This window comes from Mytilus trossulus, chromosome 9 (assembly GCF_036588685.1).
Source record: "Mytilus trossulus isolate FHL-02 chromosome 9, PNRI_Mtr1.1.1.hap1, whole genome shotgun sequence".
In the NCBI taxonomy this organism is placed as follows: Eukaryota; Metazoa; Mollusca; class Bivalvia; order Mytilida; family Mytilidae; genus Mytilus; species Mytilus trossulus.
This window is the reverse complement of record NC_086381.1, coordinates 55,986,335-56,010,328: the sequence shown is the minus strand read 5'-3', so window position 1 is coordinate 56,010,328 and position 23,994 is coordinate 55,986,335. Positions and strand designations below refer to the sequence as shown.

General features: G+C 32.3%; 1 protein-coding gene across 1 annotated transcript in view; it reads right to left on the bottom strand.

Annotated features, from left to right (window-relative positions):
* Window positions 1-616: 616 nt before the first annotated feature.
* LOC134684774 (uncharacterized) overlaps window positions 617-23,994 on the bottom strand; it is a 73,363-nt gene continuing 49,985 nt past the window's right edge. The window contains exons 7-12 of the mRNA XM_063544081.1: window positions 12,610-12,767; window positions 11,009-12,220; window positions 6,030-6,107; window positions 4,510-4,590; window positions 3,001-3,481; window positions 617-2,221 (exon numbers count right to left, since the gene is read on the bottom strand). Of these exons, the coding sequence (XP_063400151.1) occupies window positions 2,190-2,221; window positions 3,001-3,481; window positions 4,510-4,590; window positions 6,030-6,107; window positions 11,009-12,220; window positions 12,610-12,767 (2,042 nt within the window). The 3' untranslated portion in view covers window positions 617-2,189. The remainder of the gene's footprint in view (window positions 2,222-3,000; window positions 3,482-4,509; window positions 4,591-6,029; window positions 6,108-11,008; window positions 12,221-12,609; window positions 12,768-23,994) is intronic.

Here is a 23,994-nt window from a genome sequence, read left to right as displayed (position 1 = left end):
AACTGTATCAAGGATTTGATATTTATAATTATGTGCAACTTAAGTTTTTTGTCAAGATGTATTTCCCGCCGAGATATTCATTTGGCATCCAATTTAACGTTGAAGTTAGTTTTTCAGACTATTATTGAAAAAAAAAAACTTCAGTAAGTTTCATATTGTGATCAATTCCCAGTCAAATGTAAAAGAAACCCTCATTATAGATACCAGCAGCCAGATGAGTTAAGCAAGAATAGAGAAAAGTGCAGTTAAAAACATTAGGAATAGATAAATACATTTAGATAGATTAATCTTATTTCAAATAGGGAACCCTTTATAGGCTTAGTCAGTATATTAATTTTTATAGACAGACAAGAAAATATTTTATTTGAGTCTCACCTCTTCTAAAACATTTACATAATATTACAATTTACATATTACAATATAAAACAAGAGCCACTCTAAAAAGAGTTATGACAGACTATAAATTATAAAAAATGGTATATACATTTACATATATATAAACATACATACAGTACATAAAACTTAAAACATAAAACAAATTAAAAGTATACAAGTTTTTTATATCAAAGAATTGCAATAGACAATACACAAGAATAGAAAAAAAAAACCCCAAAAAACATGAAATATGAATTGAGTGAATAAGATATGGAGTCCATAAACCATTATGTTTTGTGTTAATTGACCATGCACCAGAAGCAGCATCATATCCATTATAAAAATAGTTTTTGAGTAAAGTCCTTTCTAGTGGCTGATGCATCTGAACAAATAGTATTGGTGTTCATATGCAGGAGTTACCAAGGGCAGATGCTTAAAGGATAAAGATGATTTCCGATTGATTTCGAGAACACGATCACCAGGTAATAATTGATACAGGAGATTGACGATTGATCTGGAGGACAAAAAGTCAAGCTAACAATAAACTGTCTGATAATGGTGATTTCTGATTGATCCCGAAAACATGATTACCAAGCATTGTCTGATAATAGTGATTTCCGATTGATCTCTAGAACATTATAATCAGATATTGTCTGATAATTGTTATTTCAATTGATCCCAAGCACATGATGACCAGACATTGTTTTATTCTGGTTAATTCTGATTGCATACTTTGGCAATTGTTATATTATAGTTCGTTTCAGCGTGTGTTACATTTTAGTGTGGTGTCGTAGTTCTCCTGTTATATTTGATGTATTTCCTTCAGTTTAAGTTTGTCAACCTGAATTTATTTTTTCTCTCAATTAATTTATGACTTTCGAACAGCGGTATAGTTGATTGCTTTTCTTCTGCAAACAACAACGAACTTCATTTGAAAAACTGACATAGTTCACTATATCCATGGTAAAGTAAAAAGAGGTCCAACCGATTAAAAGTATCTGTGTAACATCATATGTGTTATCATAAACTTACACTCTTTCAAACAGTCAACACGCACACATTGCAATAGATTTGTCTCTTCATGGTTTATTGCTTGTTTTCATTTTGGTAAAAAAATAAAAAAATAAGTGGCAAATATTTCAAGCAATACATTGGATTACTAAGACTATCAAACAACTACCTATATATTTTTGATTTTCTTTTTATTATGAATGAAATAAGACAGTGTGTATATGTAAAAAAAAAATCTGGGATAAACACATAACAAAACAATATTCCAGCCATAAGGGGGTGCCTAGATAATAAAGCTGTGAATGTATATATATAGCATCAACACCTCAGTTATGGACAAATATTTCTTATATCTTTCTCCTGAAAAAGAGAGAGAAAATGCTTTCCTGTTTTGTCTTATATTTGTTACCTCACTATACAAGTTTTCTTGATTTCACTGTAAAAATACTTATAGATACAAGTTTATAAAGTTTCACACATATTTAACTATGCATGTAAATAGCGGTTATATGAGTAGTATGTTATCAGCAATATTAATATAACAGTATTTGCTGCATGTGAATATTTTTGAAAATACCCAGTAATTATACAGTCACATATTGGTCAAATCTTTAATTTTAGTCCAATATTTTCCACTTGGTACACATTCTTCATCTTGCTGTCTATAGTTATATGAATAGATAGTTTCAACCTGCATTTGACAGATTTATGTTTCTATAATAGATGATCGACTTCAAATATGTTACTTTGGGTAGACTGTGTACTTCTTATGATATGTTTCTCTATTGTGGTTGAACATTGATTTAGTGCACAATTTCAACTTCAATCTTCATCCCTAAAATAAAATTAGAAGATACTAATTGAACGATTGTTGTTATTTAATGCCCAGTGGCATTTGTATAATGCACATTTACAGATTAGGACGATAACAATTGACCAAAGTGCAATCAGTATATCATTTAATAGGTGCTCCATTTTTACTGCCGGTTTAAAGAAGACTAAACATGACAATATTTCTATTCCTGAGTTACCCTTGTTATAACTGTTTCAAATTATACTTCAAATATTTATCAATGTCAAATTCAGTAGGCGAAGCTAGAATGGCTACTCATATCAGGTAACAGAACGCATAAAATATATCGCAACAGGGTCTTAGCAAATCTCAACTTTAATAAATTGTTAAGTCTGCATACACTTATATTTTAATACAAACAATTCTTCATTTACCCTTATTCTTTTACAAACAAGTCTAGTAATGGTCATTGTCATTTCTAGGAAATCACGAAAATAGCCCAGATTATATTAATGAATATTATTAGTTACACAGTGTGTAATTGTCCTAATACCAGAATTTATCGGGTCAATAAAATTCATATGGTGAGGCGAAGCCTAACCCTATAGAACAATTGAACACTGTGTAACGAATTTATCCTGATTTTGTAATAAATAAGGGAGATAATTTCTATTGACGTAATAAAAAATTGTACTGAAATTTCTTAGGACAATATCAGCCAATCAAATTGCGAGAAATTACTCTAAATCAGGATGATAAACATTACAGGAAACACGAAAAAGGCTAAGAAATACAAAAACAAGAGTTAAAAGTATATGTACCTAATATTTCTTTTTCAATTGATTTCACTTCCTCTCCAGAAATAGTTTTAGCCAGAATGTCCTTCAGATGATCTGTATACAGCCTTGTTGGTGTGATATGGCGATCAAATCTTTTTAAAAGGTCACTTGATATATTACTTAATTCATTGAAACGTATTTCGTCAAGTTTAAATATCTGAGAATGTTGTAATTCGTTTCTTGTAAGTCTAATGCGCTCAATATCATCTCCAATAGCTATGTCCGTATTCTTAAAATCTTGCCAACATCCTCCCCATGGTCCAGGAGGACACCGTCGGTGGTTTGAATTACTTGGAACATGTTTATTAAGTTTCCTGTGCTCACTGTATAAGTATGTTATATCACAATCACACCTTTGACGTAGATGCGGTTTATCTGGTTTTAATAAATCATATAAAACGTCAGCAAAAATATTCAATGCTATCATTCCCATCTTTGTAAAATTAATTTCCTCTTCTGTGAACTAGAAATAATACAAGAGTTAAGAATTGTGATGTATTACACGAACAAGATAATCTACAATAAAACTTCACATAATTTTTGGTTGAACCAATTGACAAATAACTTGGTCAAGTACTACATGTAACAGAAGTTTTAGCAAGAAACAAAAAACATAAACAGTTTATATAAATAAGTAAAACTAAGGAGCTGGCACCAAAGCCTAAACGAACTTTTGCTCAATTAGAGAAATCTGTGAATAATGTTTCAAAATAATTATTGACAAAATCTTGCCGATAATATTACAGAAATAGTTTGTTTTGGTATCAATGATAAGGAAACAGTGTCAAATTTATGTTTTTTTTTCTTACATAGGAAAACCATAATAATTAAACACATGTATCATTTATTGATATTTTTAGCATCTGGTCTAACAATTTAAAACATTCATGATACTATGATTGCTTCAACTTAACTAACAGCAGTATGATGACTATCAAAGGGGAAAGTTCCACAAAGGCAAGTGTTGAACCAAAAATAATGCATTATTTAATGATAAAAAGGATTTAATATGTTGATGAAAAAAAAAGTAAAATCACAAAAATACTGAACTCCGAGGAAAATTCAATCAAGTCCATAATTAAAAGGCAAAATCAAATGAAATAACACATCAAAAACAAATGGACAACAACTGTCATATTCCTGACTTGGTACTGGCATTTTCAAATGTAGAAAATGGTGGATTGAACCTGGTTTTATAGACATGTAAGAAAGAAAAATAGAAATATGTCTGTCAACAATTCTATCTCAAGCGTATGAATTTACATTCTTAAATTAATTCGCATTAATTTTTGTGGAAGTCAACATTTGTTCAACTTCATCCATTGATAAAAGAACACTTACATTTAATTTTTTTAACTTCTATATATATTTATTCATTGTTCAATCTTTAATTTATTATGATATTGAACGGAAAACTGAACTTCTCCTGTTTTATCATTTCGATTTTTAGGAAATGAATATAGCACGAAAATATAATGTGGTGTTACATACCCCTGCCGAAATGGCTGTTCCTGTTGCCAATTCATTGACATTCGAAAACACTCTCTCACCAGCTTGTACACGGACACGTACCTCAAAACAAAAACAAAAGTATGTCAATCATTTTCAATAGAAAATAGTTGGTAATATTCATGAAAAGTTTACGCAGATAATTTGTCAATGTAGGTGGCACCTATCATATTCTTTTATTTAAGAATTGAATGCTTCTTTTTGTAACTTCATTGGGGTGTAAAAGCGTTAACCGAAGTACATTTTGTATGAAGCATTCAATACTTAGAATTAAATTTTTTATCTATCATCATGAAAACACGATTTTTATAACTTGTTTATTTAATAAACCAGTGCACTTTATTATGGGACCACGTCTTATCATGAATGAAAAGTTTCATTGAGTGATGTGATTGCTTAATGAACAACACATGATGTGCAGTTGACCAATCAGAATAAAGTATTTTAATGAAACATACATCTAATGTAATTATTCTATTTTGATAAAGATAGGTTGAAATAATTGACATATCCAAGCATGCAAGTATGTCTAAATTCTTTGGCTATGTATGCATTTTAGTTAAACAAGTTAGATTTCTCTTCAGAGATGAGTTACCTCATAAGACTGGAAATTAGTCTTCCTATAAGTTTCATACAACTCAAGGAAATGTTTGTTTTTTTTACATTCAGGGACGAAGGTAAATGGCGCAAAATCATAGAAATATTCTACTCGGTCAGTAATGCTAAAATGCTAAAAATGCTCAGTTAAGAGAATCATGATTTTATAACATGTCTTGTCTCAATAGTTTGCATTTCGATGAAATGAACTATTACAAAGCAACTAGCTGTCAGATAACTGCGAGTACTCTCAGATCTGTTAATTGTGTCTTTTGTGTCGGGATGTATAAGTAACCGGCCACGTTCACTTGTATTTTTTGTCTATCTGATGAGTTAAGCCTTTTTCAACTTATTTTTATAGTTCGTTCTTATGTTGTACTGTTATACCACTGTCCCAGGTTAGGGGAGGGTTGGGATCCCGCTTACATGTTTTACCCCTCCACATTATTTATGTATGTGCCTGTCCCAAGTCAGGAGCCTGTAATTCAGTGGTTGTCGTTTGTTTATTTGTTACATATTTGTTTTTCGTTCATTTTTTTACATAAAGAAGGCCATTAGTTTTCACGTTTGAATTGTTTGACATTGTCTTATCGGGCCTTTTATAGCTGACTATGCAGTATTGGCTTTGCTCGTTGTTGAAGGCCATACGGTGACTTGTTAATGTTTGTGCCATTTTGGTCTTTTGTGGATAGTTGTCTCATTGGCAATCATACCCTATCTTCATTTTTATATATAGTGTCAATCCAAAGACAATTGCTCGATTTGAAGAATGCATGATATTTTCTCAAGAATTTGTTTTAAGTAAAACAAGTAATACTTATAAATTTATCTTATTTGACACTTTATGCAATACTTACTACCAGTTATACAACTATGCTATACAATAAAATAAAATAGCTTGTTACCTTGGTGGATTGAACTGTAGTTTGGGTTTGACTTGAGCTTTCTGTATAAAGATTAGATCTGGGAACATTTTCAGAACTCTGTGACAATAAAAAAATAATTTTTAAACAAAAGTTAATAACCAATATACGTTGACCATTACTACCTTATATTTAATTAAAACATCACTCTACTTAAATTTATGAATTATTAATGAAAATAAAATAAAATTGTATGTGGTGAGAGCAAAGCTTTAACCCAATATAGAATTTACTTAACCCATATATATCGAAATCTAACATGACGTCCATTATAGGCGAGTGACTTATTTCAAAAAGACGCTTAGTTAACGACTTTAATGCACCCACTTAACACACGGCTGTATTATATATCATTCGAAAGCTAATTAACTGTACTTTCTGTTTTGCCCGGTCGTAAAAAAATCGTACGGTGCATTTTCTGTTAAATCAAGGTCAAAGGTCATGAAAAAACATTCCAATTTTTGTGATTACTAAACAAAAAGTCATTTTCTTATTCTTTGTACCATAACATTTTTCAAAAGATCATATGAATTTTATATAACAAGATACATTATTTCCAAATCAAACAAAAAATAAGAGGTTACATGCGCAATATTTCCCGAAAATTGAAATTCATCCCAAATCCTAAAAAAATGAAAAATTGTTCAAAAAGCTAAAAATATCTTGGGGGAATGATATACAGTGTGTATGTATGCTGAACAAAATAGATAAATGTATATATTAGGAATATTTTTTTGTAATTTAAAGATGCAATTAATAATTATTGTTCATAAAACAGCCTTCTATTGAAGAGTTTGCAGTTGCCCCATAATCTGCCATCTGCAAATTGCGATCATTTTTGTCATTCTATGTAAAGATTGCACATCGCTAATTGTCTATATCAAGGAGCAGAATGATTTTCCGTCATAAAAGAAGGGATGTTTAAAGTAAGAAAAGGATATATACGAGCTAATTCAGGTAAAAATATGTTTTTACGAGGTCAAACTTATTTACTTTTTGTTATCATGTTGAAATGCAAACATGACTTTGCGACTAAATCGTTGGCAACATTGAAATCAGTAACCTTGTTTAGAAACACTTGGTTGTCGAAAAGAGGATGAAAACGAACTAAATATAATGCTGCTTCTTCTTATTCAGTTTAAAATTGTGATAGACATGTTAAATGTATTTAGAAGTTCAATATCTTTAATTATTTGAATCAAAAATGCTTTAAGTATTTTCAACAAAACCTTTTAAAATACAAATGCAGGTCATTGTGTTAACTTTGTAAAATACTATAAGCAGTTGTGAAATAAACAAAATTAGAAAGTTGAATACCCTTCCTGACCTCATAAGATCATTCGCTGTTTTAGGCAGTGATCATGGTGATCGTGTCCATGCTGTGCTGTGTTTTGTGGAATACTGTTTGTTTTTAGGACTATGATTTTATTGTGTTCATGGCTTTGATTAAGTTTATTTGATTCATGATTTGAGATATTGATTGTCCCTTAGGTGTTATTTTACTTGAAAGACATTAACTTGCAGTAATGAAGAAGATTAACGCAATAAGACAAGTATCCGCGAAAATAACCTTATGTGCTCACGGTGATATATATATATAACCAAATCGTTATTATGATAGATTTACAATGATCTAAACTTTTTAAACTATTACTTCTTGAAGAGTGACGAAATATGTCAAAGGGACATCAAACTCATAATTGAAAACTGACAAAGCCGGGATAAAACGAACTAGACAAGCAACAGTAAACAAAACTCAACATATATAAAACTAATGATTGAGTAACACAAACCCCCAAACAATATTTGGAGTGAACTCAGGGCTCCCAATGGATACAAGATCATGTTTCACATCTGACACCCGTCTTGTGGCTCATGTTATTCCTACATCGGTGCCAAGCATTATTCGGTAGGTGACATTCAAGGGTAATACTATGATGACGGTATGTTGGTTACGTCAGTTGGAACTTATCAGTCGTCATCTGGTGAAACAGATATTTCATAATTGTCAACCAACTCGTAGTGACGTCCATTAAATTTTCAAAGGGGTGATTTCAACTTTGCATTTGAACTCTGGTTTGAAGCCATGTTCAAACATCACTTTTCTTCAAATGTCCTGTACCAAGTCAGGTATATGGCATTTGGTATTGAAAAATCTCAGTTTCTTTGTATGTTGGCGTTTGTTGTTGTAGCAGTTCAGTGTTCTTATTATTCCTTTGTGTTCCATTTATAGTTGATTCCTTTCCCTCGGTTTTTGTTTGTGACCCGGATTTGTTTTAGTTACTAGTAAATCGATTGATGGCTATTGAATATCGGTATACTATAGATGCCTTTATCTAATATATTCATTGTTAGCAGTTACGCACTACCACGACAATCGTGAAGTTAATGCAACCTCTGGAATATTATATCAACTTGGAGATATATACTCCATAAGGAGATGTCGCGAAATTCCGTTACAATTGGGCAAGTGTTTAAAAAGTTTGATTTATTTAATTTCGCGGGCAGTACGTCGACTGAGCATGCAAAGACAAAAGGAAATAAAAAACACTACACTTATCTTGTTTATACGTCATATCATAAATATTTCTGGCTTGTTATTGTTTCAGAGAAGTTGAGGCTTAATGAAATCGGTCTCCTCCTTTAGTAGTATAGATATGCAGGCGTTGCTATAGTGTTGCTACATAGAGATGAAAAGTTTATAATTGAGTAGTAAGAAGAGTTTTATGGGTTGATTTATGCTAATCTCTTTTGTCGTAAAACGTTCTCGTTGTCGTTTGTTTATGTAATATATACGTGTTTCTCGTTTCTCGTTTTGTTTATATAGATTAGACCGTTGGTTTTCCCGTTTGAATGGTTTTACACTAGTAATTTTGGGGCCCTTTATAGCTTGTTGTTCGGTGTGAGCCAAGGCTCCGTGTTGAAGGCCGTACTTTAACCTATAATGGTTTAATTTTTAAATTGTTATTTGGATGGAGAGTTGTCTCATTGGCACTCACACCACATCTTCCTATATCTATCAACAAATACTCATCGTCGATTTCAAGATACGTGCTAGAGTAAACTATATCTGTTGAGGCTGTTGAGATTTTTTTTTTAATTTCAATAGAAAATACGGGTCCTGCATTGTCACAAATTTGGCACTTTTAGTGAGATGACATCATCTATATAGTGGAAGTGAAGTTTCAAGATAATGTTAGCTTCTTTTCAGTCGTCAAAAGTTGTTCTTACATAAATTCTTCCTAGTATGAAAAAAGAACTAGTCATTCAAGGTATCCAGGAAGTCTAGTTGCAACAAGAATCGTTGTGTATTAATTGATATTTTCCTCAAAATTGTTCTTTTTTGATGAATTTATATATTTAAACAATGAACAACGCAATTTAAGCAAACAAGAAGTCAAGTTTAATAATGTTTTAACAGGTTTTCAAGTCTTTGAAATTTAAATTGTGTCAATTTATTTTGTATTTATTAATGTCAATCAATTTTTTATTGTTCACATTAAATAAATAAAAGGTCTTTTTACTACATCAATATTTATAATGAAGCTACAAATCAAACAATTAGAAAAGTCGAAAGATGATTTTTTTCAGTCCGGTAGTTTCAATGAAGATTATAATCTTTTAGTTTTGCCTCCCCCTTTATTTCAAGCAAAAGTATGATTCGTGCACATACCTTTTTGTCTTAAACTTCACAGATTCCTAAGGATTTGTTTATTCAATCTTATATAGACCACATACAATGTTTAAATAGGAAGAAATGCTTGAAAACTGTTTTTTTCGCAGATGGTGGTATTTTGGGCAACTGAATGAGTTGTTTTGTTTTGCTATTTGATTAGAAGTAAGCATTATTTTAGGACATTTATGATGTCAAAAACTTCTTTGATAGTTATTACAGGGTTTTACTTATTTTTAAGTGATAAGCATTTGCATCAGAAGGAAAAATTTGGGTTTTCACACATTTCGTTAATTTTTAATCAAATTTCTGGAAACATGTGCTTTCTAGTAAAAACACCCTTTAAATATTAAAAAATGCATTTGATTAATGACTGTTAATCTCTCTGCTAGATTTTTAAATTGTTTGCATATGTGAATTTAGTATATATAAGTCAGTCTATGCAATCAAGCTGAAATCATAGAAAATATGCACTTATTCGTCCTTGACCTTTGATCTTGATTTGACGGAAATTGCACCGTACGATATTTTTACGACCGGGCAAAACAGATAGTACAGATGTGAAGCTTTCAAATTATGTATAAATTAGCCGTGTGTTAGGTAGGTGCATTAAAAATTTAATTTCATGGTTAAAGTCACTCGCCTATTATACGCTTTGAGTACACACCCATGGTAAAATATGAATATATTGGTGGTGCGGTTCCGATTGTACTCCCACGTCATATGTGTTTGTGTGACATGCAAGTAATTAAGCTATCATTTACAAACATTCAAACCTATCAAAATACGTTATTGTAATAGTTTTTAAGCATGCCACTAGTTCCATTTGCTCTGTTCTTTAACGTCTTAATTGAGCGTTATGGGAATGGCAATTTGTTTCCTTCACCAAGAACGCCTCCATCCAAAATAATTGCCATATTCGTCCTATAAGATAGAAATAATCCATGGGAGCTTGCATTTATACTGATTTTACCACGGGTTTGCCCTTTATGCTGACATTTCATTCTCGCTGTAAAATATTCGGCATAAAGAAGCAACCTGTGTTAAAATTAGTATAAATTCAAGCCCCTTGAATTATTTCTTCAATAACGAACACACTGACCTGTTAAAGTGCAAATAATATTTTTATCACTCAATAACTATAACTTAAGTACCCATGAGAAAAGCAAGGAAAACTTTCATAGGATATAGGTAGATGGAAGGACTGAAAAATGGTATAAACCAGTGTACAATATAATTACACATTTCCTATATACAATACATATACCATGTAAAATATGAAACTTACATCAGATGACCATTCACCAGTGAATGTGTGTGTAGTAGTACATGTCTCACAATAATATTCTTTTATTTCCTGATCTTCACTAAAATCAAATGATCCTGTCACACACTCTGGTTTTGTTTGGCCACATTCCCACTTCAACTCAAATATTACATTGGACATCTTGAATCTTGTACTTATTAACTTGATTATTTCCCCTGTCACAAAGTCTGCAATGTATTTGAACGAACCTCTTTCAACTTGCTTACCAAACTGCCAAATCTGAATTTGAATAATATTTGGACCTTTCATAATAAGTAATTTTCTCAATTTTGTCGTTTTCTGTAACTCAAAGACAGCCGAGCTTCTGAAAAGAGTAATTTGTCTTTTCTGTTCCTTAGTGACAACTTCTGCAACGTTATATTTCCTGCACAGTGACGCAATTATATGATTCATTAAATGAGGTGGTAGAAACCTAAACATATAACATAACCAGGTAGACTTAGTACATACGTTTTCCGTCACATTAAACATTTCGTATATATCACATTCGGGTTCTGATTTAATCATACAAGGTAGATAATAGAGAGGTATGTCATCACCAGCATTTCTTTGCGTTTCCGATGTGTTAGGACGTATAATGATATCAAATTTCTCCATAACATTCAGGATATGAACCTTGTGTTTGGAAAAAATGCTTTCACTTTTTCTAAATATGTCGTCTAAAACCGCGCTATGCAATTTGCCTCTACTATACAATTCTTTCCATTTGTTTGTATTTTTTAAACTAATAGCACTAAATTGTTTGGCCGTGACAATACATCTAAAAACATCAGACAACCACTGTGTGTCTAAAATAATATAAGAAGGAAGATCATTGAAATAAACTAAGGCTCTGATCTCATGGTGAAATTCCAGGAACAATCTAAGTTCTTCATCATTAAGTGGCTGAGGAGTATCAATCGCAATATTCTGAATTTCTTGAAAGGAAATAATAGGTAACACCTTCTTCTTTTCTTGAAGTCGTTTTTCAAGCTGAATAAATTTTAAAGGATAATCTGTATTCCATGTTCTCATTGTTCTTGCTAAATTTAGGATGTTTTCCCGTATTTGCTGGAATACACTGGGATGATCTTCTGTATTGGAAATGAAGTATTCTTGCCTGATATGTCCTAGTTCATCGTCTGAGATATTCCCTACATACTTTAAAATATTTTCTTTGCATGCATCATTAAGCTAAAAAAAAAAATGAATCCTCTTATCTACGTACATGCATGATGGGTTTATTGTACTATATCATATTTTAGAAATTGTTGAAAGATCTTTTGTAAACTATTAAAACAGATTGCTTTTCCTATAAACAATTTTAACCTTACAATGTGATAAAGCTTGCATTTATATATTGTCAATATATGTCATATGAGTTAGTCTGTAACAGTAAAACAGGTATCTGTACAAATAAACACTTTGCTGTATGAGCTTTTCTCATTGTTGAAGGCCGTACAGTGATCTATAGTTGTTAATTTTTGTGTCATTTTGTCTCTTTTGGAGAGTTGTCTCATTGGCAAACATACCACATTTTCTTTTTTATACAAACATCCGACAACATTTGTAATTTCCAATACCTCTTCTACATCACAGATCAAGGCATCTTTCCAAGTGCCAACAATAACTATCGGTGGATCAAGATCATCTGATATTCTCATGTTGACATCAGATATATTTCTGTCCTCTTCCAATCTACTGTAACAGTGTATTGAATCCATCCACAATTGGAATAAATCTACAAGGGAATGTGTATAAAATGTATAAAAAATTCATATCACCTTTCAGTCGAGTTTAATGGCATAAATGTGGTATGATGGATAATGAGATAGCAATTCACAAAAGATCAACAGACCAAAAGATAAACAGCTAAAGGTCACTTTTCAACATTTTCAAATTATAGCAGATACTAGCAATGGAGAAACGAATTCACAAAAAAATAGTTGTTGCAAGATAACAAGTTGTCTGGCTTAAAAATAACATTTTATTTTCGGCTTTTATAATGGACTGTGTCAATCATTTTCTACTATTAATTGATTATTGACCTTTGTATTTACTGTTTCTATTTTACTTTATCATCAAAATCATTGCGAAAGAAATTATTTCAGATGTTATTTAAGTGCATTGTTCTATCGTGGGATATAAGTTATGTATACTGTCTCTATTTGTCTGTAACTGTTTTAATTCTGTTTGAGTTTGTCTTGCTAATTTTGTGCGTATGAGGCGCTTTTCTAGATAAACATTATTAACCTTTATAAGGAATGCTCAAATTCAAAGATTCGAAAGCCAAATGTATAAGACCTAAACATGTTCAGAGTTGTATAACCAGTAGGCATATATACTAAATAGAAAATTTCATCTAAAGTCAACTTAGACTCATGGAATTAGAACCTTAATTATTTCTTTATTGATCAAAATTGAGGAAATTCTTAGTCAGCCCTTAAATTCACACCCAAAACAAATCCCAGGTCAATGGTTTTCAGCACTCGAAATTATTCAATTCATAAATAAGTCATGAATAACATTTTGTAGCAGCAAATTTTAATATCACAAAAAAAATCCGTATTTTCATTCCAGTACCGGAGTACTGGCTACTGGGCTGGTGATACTCATGGGGACTAACAGTTCACCAGCAGAGGCATCGACCCAGTGGTAGCAATAACATTAACGGTACCAACTTTCCCGCATCACATGCGAATTTCGACAATCCATGTCTCTTCAGTGATGCTCGTGGCCAAAATATGTGTAATCCAAAGCTTATATAAAAGATATAGAGCTAGAATCAACAAGGCCCAAAAAGTATAGTCAAATCCATGAAAGGAATTAGAGCTTTGCATGAGGGAGACACATTCCTCAATTTATAATAATTTCTAACATACATGTACTACATATTGTTATCCTAATATACATAATAAGAGAGAAATTTCAAGAAGTTACTGAACCCTGAATATGAGGCCAAGGACAAGGGACATATAACAGACGGAAACTTCATAACATAAGGCATCTAATTATATACAAAGTATGAGCACCGAAGTATTCCACCTTCTAAAATATAAAGTTTTTAAGTAGTTAGTTAACGCCATTGCCGCCGCCAGATCACTATCCCTGTGTCGTGCTCTCTGCAACAGAAGTTGCAGGCTCGACAAAAATTGCTTACTCGTTACAACTTAACACTACCAAGCTGCAGACAAAATATCAAATCACTCACTTTTACAGTAGCTAAAACAACTCTGTGATAGATTTCTTACGAACAGACGGGGTCGAGCCATTACTAGATCTGCTTCCATCTTTGGCGACGCATGTAAATAGTTATCAAAGGTACGCTCGATCAAAATTGTTAAAAAACCAAACAAATACAAGTTGAAGAGCATTGAGGACCTAAAATTCCAAAAAGTTGTGCCAAATACGGCTAAGGTAATCTACTCCTGGGGGTAAAAAATCCTTAAGCTTTTCGAAAAATTCAGTTTTGTAAACAGACAATTTATAAAAATGACCATATAATTGATATTCATGTCAATCCCGAAGTGCTGACTACTGGGCTGGTGATACCCTCGGGGATGAAACGTCCACCAGCAGTGGCATCGACCCAATGGTACAAAAACCGACAACAACAAAACAGACATAGTGCTGAAAGTGGTGTTTTACACCAATTAATTAATAATTCAATCAATCAATGAAATAATTATATTGTTCAACTGGTATCTATGATCTTGTTTTACCGTTTACAGTTTTAAATAATCTCTAGGAGGTTTAGAAATAATCTGCATAATGATACACATTTGTAAAATAAAACTATAATTTAAGGGAAATAAATCCAACAAGGAGTCTGCTAAATTTCACACTTTTTCACTTTCATCTTGATCTCAGAGAGTTGCATTCATAAGTTGTTAATGTCACAATCTCATCCAGATGATCATGTTTCTATTTTTTTCTAGACTATTAGAGTTTTCAGGAAAATATCTGAAAATGAATTCACAGTAATTATTCCAACAAGGAGTAATGTGACGATTTCCATCAAGTTGATCTGTTTGTTGATCTTATCTTGCTGCCTACACTTAATTCCTCCCTGTGTTTAAAAGGTTAGAAGTCAATTTACCAAACAATAAACTTAACAAATGCAAGATTAGGTCAAATTGTCATTAAGAACAAAACGTTTCCATTAATTTATTAATGACATTTTCTTTTTTATTTCAAGATATTAAACATGTTAAACAGACAATACAAAAAATAATTGCTAAAAATGTACATTTCAGGAGCAATGACTTCGAAACAGATTGTCCATTTTCCCGGAATTTTTAGAGAAGGAAGACCTCGACTTTTTATCAGTTTTGCTCTAACTGTTTTATGTTTTAGATACACACCAGATACTGCTTTTTCTTGAGTTTTCTATGTTGTACTTTGTATACTGTTGTTTACTTTTTGATCGTTTTTTTTATCTACAGTATCTTTCACTTTTGTTTGGCATACAGTTCAAAAAGTAACAAAACTTTTCCAAACAAATCTGTCTATAAATAGTTGCTATGCCCTTGACCTTTAACTTACTGAACCGAAAACATAATAAGTGTTTTTCCAATAACATCTGACATGTTAAACCAAGTTTGGTTAAAGTTATACATAATATACAACAGATACCATCTGCAAAGATAAATTTTGTCAAAACTTTAGACTATCAATCTGCTGTGGACTTTGACCATCTTGACTTTAAATGTATTCATCCAAAATTCATCACCGAGTTTTGGCATTTACCAACCGAGTTTGGTAACAGGTAGTCTTGCTTCAAAAGATAACATCCGAAATCCAAAATTTAGCTTAATTTCTGTCTAAAAATAACTGTTTGACAAACCAGAACTCATATCAGAATACATTTAATATTTAGTTAATGTTGAAATGTTAACTAATTTGATTGTGAATTAATCAATTAAAATAAACTGCGTTGGATAATGTTTACCTGGGTTGTTGATCATTCCAAAATAAATAAATAAGCATCTGGCAGAACCATAAATGATAACAAAAAAGGCAAATGGAGATTATTGCTTTGTTATCATTGACTTAACCACAACTTTAGTAATATCCTTGTGACATAATTTGCACATGCTATAGACTCCTTGCAGAAAAGAAAGTTTAATAAAAGAAATTGCTGTAGTATTCTTTAATGAGAATTTAACCAACGTCTGGTGGTATCTAACTATTACAATGCATTGTATATATTAATAAAGAGCTGCTCAATAAGCACATGATATGTACGTCGCTTTTTAAACAAATAAAGTTCTATAACTCCAGGATCCTCAATGTCATATCATAAAGTCATAAAAATAAACTGTAATCACAGAGTTATGTCTCACTTATTTGTTATTTTTATAATGCAAATGTTGAATTTGAAATAGCAATACTTTAACATATGGAATGCCATGACTGCCTTATGTTAATAATCAGCATTATATGCAGTGCTCACAACATTATATGCAGTGCTCACAACATTATATGAAGTGCTCACAGCAGTATATGAAGTGCTCACAACATTATATGAAGTGCTCACAACATTATACGCAGTGATCCAAACATTATATGCAGTGGTCACAACATTATATGAAGTGCTCACGACATTATATGAAGTGTGCACAGCATTATATGGGGTGCTCACAACATCATACGTTTTTTGTTGATGAAGGTGATGATCGGTGATGCCGGTGATGGTGATGATGCTGTTTGATGTATGATGACATGTCAAACCCTTTAACCATTCCGACAAAAATGGACACACTATCCACGCTTGATATTGGTCTGAATTTGGAATGTAATTAAATATTTGACACATAATAGGTTTCTGACACAGAATAATTGTAGTCGAAGAACTTAAAACTGATTATAAAATTTGAATTTATACTTATTTTTTTGGTTTTGCTCTTCGCTGTTGTGAATTGACCTACCCCCCTCCAAAAATTGAAAATACCCCCCTTTTTTATGTTGTGCAATACACTATGTTGTTGCATATTGACATCAACCCGAACCAGATGCTCCGCAGGGCGCAGCTTTATACGACCGCAGAGGTTGAACCCTGAACGGTTGGGGCAAGTATGGACACAACATTCAAGCTGGATTCAGCTCTAAATTTGGATTGTGATTAAATAGTTGACACAGCAAAGGTTTCTGACACAGAATGATTGTGGTCTAATGAACTTAAAAGTTTTGTTTTGCCTTTAAGCAATTCACTATGCTGTTGAATATTAATCCTCTCAAAAAAATGTTTGAAAAATTTTCTTTTTATTTATGAAATTTCAAATGAGAAAAATTGACCCCCCCTCCCCCCCAATTTCTTTTTCACATCCCCCTATCCTTTATTCCAAAACCGATCTCAATTCAAATTTCTAATGGAGTTTGCAACAATAATCACTCATTTAAATACATCATAAAATATCAAAATGTAAAAAAGTGCTTGTTATCACTGAATGGTAAAGATTGTTTTAATTTATCAGTTGGTAGTAAAAGTGAATATACATAGTATATTGTATAAAACACTGATTTAAGTTGATTCAACTACTATTCTGGACAAAGAAAGATAACTCCAATTGAAATTTCTTGCTATTGCCCAATATTGTGCAATTAGATATTTCTTGCTATTGCGCAATACTGTGCAATTGAAAATACTTGCTATTGCACAATACTGTGCAATTGAAGATTTCTTGCTATTGCGCAATACTGTGCAATTGAAAACTTCTTGCTATTGCACAATACTGTGCAATCAAAGATTTCTTGTTATTGCTGAGTACTGTGCAATTGAAAATTTCTTGCTATTGCACAATACTTAATATAATAATTTTAGATCCTGATTTGGACCAACTTGAAAACTGGGCCCATAATCAAAAATCTAAGTACATTTATTTCCTATCGTTAATTATCCGTTTTTAGATGGTGACGTTCCCTTGTCACCATCTTACGGTGTTTATATATCTCAACTTTTACGATTCGCTCGTGTATGTAACAATGTTTTAGATTTTAACGAGAGAAATTTATGTATTACTGAAAAATTATTACACCAGGGTTTTCAATATCACAAACTAGTCAAAACATTTACTAAATTTTATCATCGGTATAAAGACATCATTCGTAAATATAGCTCAACATGCAGACTTCTTATACGTTCAGGTATTTCACATCCATTTTTTTATGGAAATATTCTTTATAATGCACAAAGGTGTCAGTATTCACCTCAGAAACTTACAAAACCTTTGAATAGACTTATTAAGAAGGGATATAATTACGATACTGTTGTCAAGTCATTAAAAATTGCATATTTTGGCGTTAATATTGAGTCACTGATAAGGTCTTTGCGTCGGAACTAAACACATTTATTCTAAAAACAGTTGTTGGCATGACACGGGTTATGTTCTTCTCATATATGTTATGATGGTATGATACTAAACCCCTAACGGGAAGGATTGTGCCTGATGTTCATATGATGAAATCATAATCTTTCAGTCACTTTAATTGAAGTCTGGAGCTGGCATGTCAGTTAACTGCTAGTAGTCTGTTGTTATTTATGTATTATTGTCATTTTGTTTATTTTCTTTGGTTACATCTTCTGACATCAGACTCGGACTTCTCTTGAACTGAATTTTAATGTACGTAGTGTTATGCGTTTACTTTTCTACATTGGTTAGAGGTATAGGGGGAGGATTGAGATCTCACAAACATGTTTAACCCCGCCGCATTTTTGCGCTTGTCCCAAGTCAGGAGCCTCTGGCCTTTGTTAGTCTTGTATTATTTTAATTTTAGTTTCTTGTGTACAGTTTGGAAATTAGTATGGCGTTCATTATCACTGAACTAGTATATATTTGTTTAGGGGCCAGCTGAAGGACGCCTCCGGGTGCGGGCATTTCTCGCTACATTGAAGACCTGTTGATGACCTTTTGCTGTTGTTTTTTTATTTGTTCGGGTTGTTGTCTCTTTGACACATTCCCCATTTCCATTCTCAATTTTACATGTTTGGATTCAGCATATCAAAGAACCCCAAGAATTCAATTTTTGTTAAAATCAAACTAAGTTTAATTTTGGACCCTTTGGACTTTAATGTAGACCAATTTGAAAACAGGACCAAAAATGAAGAATCTACACACACAGTTAGATTTGGCATATCAAAGACCCCCATTTATTTGATTTTTGATGAAATCAAACAAAGTTTAATTTTGGACCCCGATTTGGACCAACTTGAAAACTGGGCAAATAACCAAAAATCTTAGTACATTTTTAGATTCAGCATATCAAAGAACCCAACCGATTCAATTTTTGTCAAAATCAAACCAAGTTTAATTTTGGACCCTTTGGACCTTAATGTAGACCAATTTGAAAACGGGACCAAAAATTAAGAATCTACATACACAGTTAGATTCGGCATATCAAAGAACCTCAATTATTCATTTTTTGATGAAATCAAACAAAGTTAAATTTTGGACCCTTTGGGCCCCTTATTCCTAAACTGTTGGGACCAAAACTCCCAAAATCAATACCAACCTTCCTTTTATGGTCATAAACCTTGTGTTTAAATTTCATAGATTTCTATTTACTTATACTAAAATTATGGTGCGAAAACCAAGAAAAATGCTTATTTGGGTCCCTTTTTGGCCTCTAATTCCTAAACTGTTGGGACCTAAACTCCCAAAATCAATACCAACCTTCCTTTCGTGGTAATCAACATTGTGTCAAAATTTCATTGATTTCTATTTACTTAAGCTAAAGTTATTGTGCGAAAACCAAGAATAATGCTTATTTGGGCCCTTTTTTGGCCCCTAATTCCTAAACTGTTGGAACAAAAACTCCCCAAATCAATCCCAACCTTTCTTTTGTGGTCATAAACCTTGTGTCAAAATTTCATAGATTTCTATTAACTTAAACTAAAGTTATATTGCGAAAACCAAGAAAATGATTATTTGGGCCCATTTTGGCCCCTTATTCCTAAAATGTTGGGACTAAAACTCCCAAAATCAATCCAAACCTTACTTTTGTGGTCATAAACCTTGTGTTAAAATTTCATAGATTTCTATTCACTTCTACTAAAGTTAGAGTGCGAAAACTAAAAGTATTCGGACGACGACGACGACGACGACGACGCCAACGTGATAGCAATATACGACGAAATTTTTTTCAAATTTTGCGGTCGTATTAAAAGAAAAGAAAAATGTATCCCTCACTCTTTTTTGCAAAAAAAAAATATATAAAGAAATTTTCTTTATAATTTCTGTAATCTGATATGAGAAAAAAATTTCTTTACACATAATTTAAAAGCAGTGTAAGAGAGGTTATCAAACATGTTTGGATTATCTCAATATATTTGGATTACCTTCCTTACACTGGTTTCAAATTGTCTTAATTGGCCATTAACCAAAAAACCCTTGTTTCCCCCTCTATTTTGCCTCTAATTCCTAAACGTTTTGAGCCACAACACCTCCCCTCCACCCACCTTTCCAAGCAAATCATAACCATCCTTTCGTGGTATGGAAACTTGTGGTATAATTTCAGAAAGATTTATACACTTAAGGACTTGACACTACAAAGATGTTTATCTGGACACCCTTTTAGGCCTCTAATTCCTAAACAGTTAAGACCATTACCCTAAATCAATCCCAAACTTTCTTTAGTGGTTATTAACCTTGTGTTAAAGTTTAATTGATTTCTATTTACTTATACAAAAGTTATTATCCGGAAACCATCTGTCTTTGGCGACGCCGACGACAACGTGATAGCAATATACGACAATTTAAAAAAAACAAAAAAATTCACTCGTATTAAAACATATAGATTTAAACACATATATAATTGTGCATTTTTGATCAATAAACTCTTAATAAATATCTCCAGATTACTGGGGACTGCAATTAAGGTATGTTATGACCCAGTACTTTTTCAAGGAGAACCAAATATCTGTCAGAAGTAAACTGTTCGTTGAATTTTTTTTTATTAATGTTGATCAACGATATTCTTCGAAATAGAATTTTTCTTAAACATTTACGATTTTCAATCTTATTTTAAAAAGGCATGGTACAGCAATTTTTTTAGTGCAAAATAACTAGTTTGTGAATTTAAATCCTTTTAAGTACATAATTCGGACTACGCTATACATAAAAGTCAAATTAGTTTCGACAATTTTCCAATTTTTACCCCGTGAGTGATCCATATACAGGAGAAATAATCCACACAGAGACAATCAAGATCCATCGTCAAAAGTAACTTTCCAGATAAAGAAAAATATTCAGATATGAAATTTTCAACCTCTTACATTGATCTTAACATGGGATACGGAAAAAAATTGTAGCAAAAATAACAGAAATTCACAGACTATAGACAAGCTTGTTTGTGAGAAGAATAAGAACGATAATAACAACGAGAAAAATTCACATTAAAACAATTCTAGTAGTTCTCCATTAATTAAATTATATTACAATTATATATTGACATAATAATGAGTATCGTTGTTTTTGTGCTTCTGTAACAAAAGTTTTGTGTGGACCTTCAATAAAATCAAAGGAGTACTCAGTAACATATAGCATTCCTCTTTTATTTGTTGTTGCTATCATCTGGACCTCAACACAAATTTGAATCTTTTTTCAAGATACATTGTTATCAAATAAGTGCGATCTAAAAGATATAATTTTTCTATGACTTGTAGTTGATTAGAGTTTGTGTATCTTAATATATCTTAACCATAATTAATTTAGGTCAAGATGACTCTTTTTTCATGGACAATCGTTACTATCCAATATGATAGTAAATCATTCTTTTTTACTCACAGTTTGTTTCAATCTTTACCTAAATGCAAAACTTGGTTGCCTGATTTTTGTATTAGTTGTTAGTGGCTTTGAACTAGCTGTCAGTAACTGCGAGTACTCTCAGATCAGTACTTAGTGTCTTTTTTGTTGGGATATACAAGTACCCGGCCACGACCACTCTGTTTTTTGTTAGATGTATTTATATTTGTATCCATCTGATGAGTTAAGCCTTTTTCAACTGATTTTCATAGTTCGTTCTTATGTTGTTCTGTTACACCACTGTCCAAGGTTAGAGAGAGGGTTTGGATCCCGCTAACATGGTAAAACCTGCCACATTCTGTATATATGTGTGATAATGTGTCTGTCCCAAGTCACGAGCCTGTATTTCAGTGGTTGTCGTTTGTTAATGTGTTACATGTTCGTTTTTTTCGTTGGTTTGTTTGTACATTAATTAGGCCGTTAGTTTTCTCGTTTAGAATGTTTTACGTTTATCATTTCGGGGCCTTCTATAGCATAGCTGACTAAGCTGTATGGGCTTTGCTCATTCTTCAAGGCCGTACTGTTGTCTATAATTGTTAATTTCTGTGTCATTTGGACTCTTGTGGAAAGTTGTTTCATTGACAAGCATACCACTTGTTTCATACATTAACCGTGCAGACTGACGAACAAACGTAGTAAACGTTTTATTCACCCCCATACACTCAGTTTTCCTACAAGATGATAACTATAAAGGAAAATGTTAAACTGGGTCTTGAAAGGGTAAATTTTTCTTATGAAAGTTTATATCTCTATACAAGACTTCTGGTCATATTTAGAAGACAAACTGCTTGGCGTGATTAAAAGCTTGTAAACAAATTGGAATGATTGATATAAAGTTACAATGAAATGCTTTAAACTGCATTTTCCATATCTGTTGGATACTTATTCATGTAAAAATGCCAAATTCTGAAAATCGATGCCAATAATGACTCTAGCATGACATATATAACTTAGTTGTTACAGAAATTTGACTTTTTTTTTTATTTAAAAGGTAATTTAGTAAGTTCAATCTACCTATAGAACCACATGTGTGAACAGATGATCACATGCTGCAAATCAGAACGAGGTTGATCCTTTGTTATGCAAAGTTAGACAATTTATTCAGGAGACGAATATATATATGTTAGTGTTTGGATAGTCAGGAATTGTTCGTAGTTTACTATAGTGGTATTATTCCTAATTTTCATTTGACATGAAATTACGTTTGTAAAAAATTTTCTTTGTTAAATGTGTTTGCGCTGATAGAGAGGGCACGTGTGTTTAGGAAATTCCGAACAATGGCAGAGGAATTTATTATTTTGGATCCAGTGGTGGAAAATTGCAATGTTTTCCAAGACCAGGCAATAGTGGTGAAGGATGATGGTTCTCTTCAGTTGATTCATACTGGAGCTCCATCATCATCATCACAGCCTACCCGTTTAAATTCTGTTCTGAAGCGAGTGACAGTTGAGGAAAACAAAAAGGGGTAGGGCCTAACTATGTACCTTTTACTGCAAGTGTTGAAGTTAATCAACAGCGAACGGATTTGTTAGCTCAATACAATGAGCAATTGATAAACAACCAAAAGCTTTACTTTGAACAGCAGAAAGCTATTAATGAGCTAACCAAATCCGTAATTGAAATTAAAAACGCGGTTCTCCACAAAACAGCTGATCCGATTGGACCCATTGCGCCAATGCAGTTAAAAAAACAATAAACGGGGCAAATCTCCGAATACTTTTTATGACAGATTCCCGGAGGAGGAATCGGAACGGGACTATGAGTCTTCCAAGGAGGGTGAGGAGGATATGGCGCAGGAACCACCTCAAAAAAGAATAAATGTTACGACGAAAATGTCCAAAATGGAAAAAATGAAAAAAAATTGAGAACATTTTGTCTAAGAAACCAAATTTAGGATCGCCGGTACACGAGGAGATAGCAAAATTCGTTAATCAAGGGGCGGAGGTTGCCGAAGATCGTAAAAATAAAGAAGTTCAGGAATTAGTGGACAAATTTGTTCGGCCAGACAATTGTGAATTTCTAAAGGTTCCTAAAGTGAACAAAAAGCTGTGGAGTTCTAAGGAAACATCTAAACGTCTGAAAGATAATTACAGATCCCTGCAAAAAACCCAGGGGTATCTTGTTTAAGAGATGATAACGGTTGTTCAGCTAATGGAAAAGTCTTTG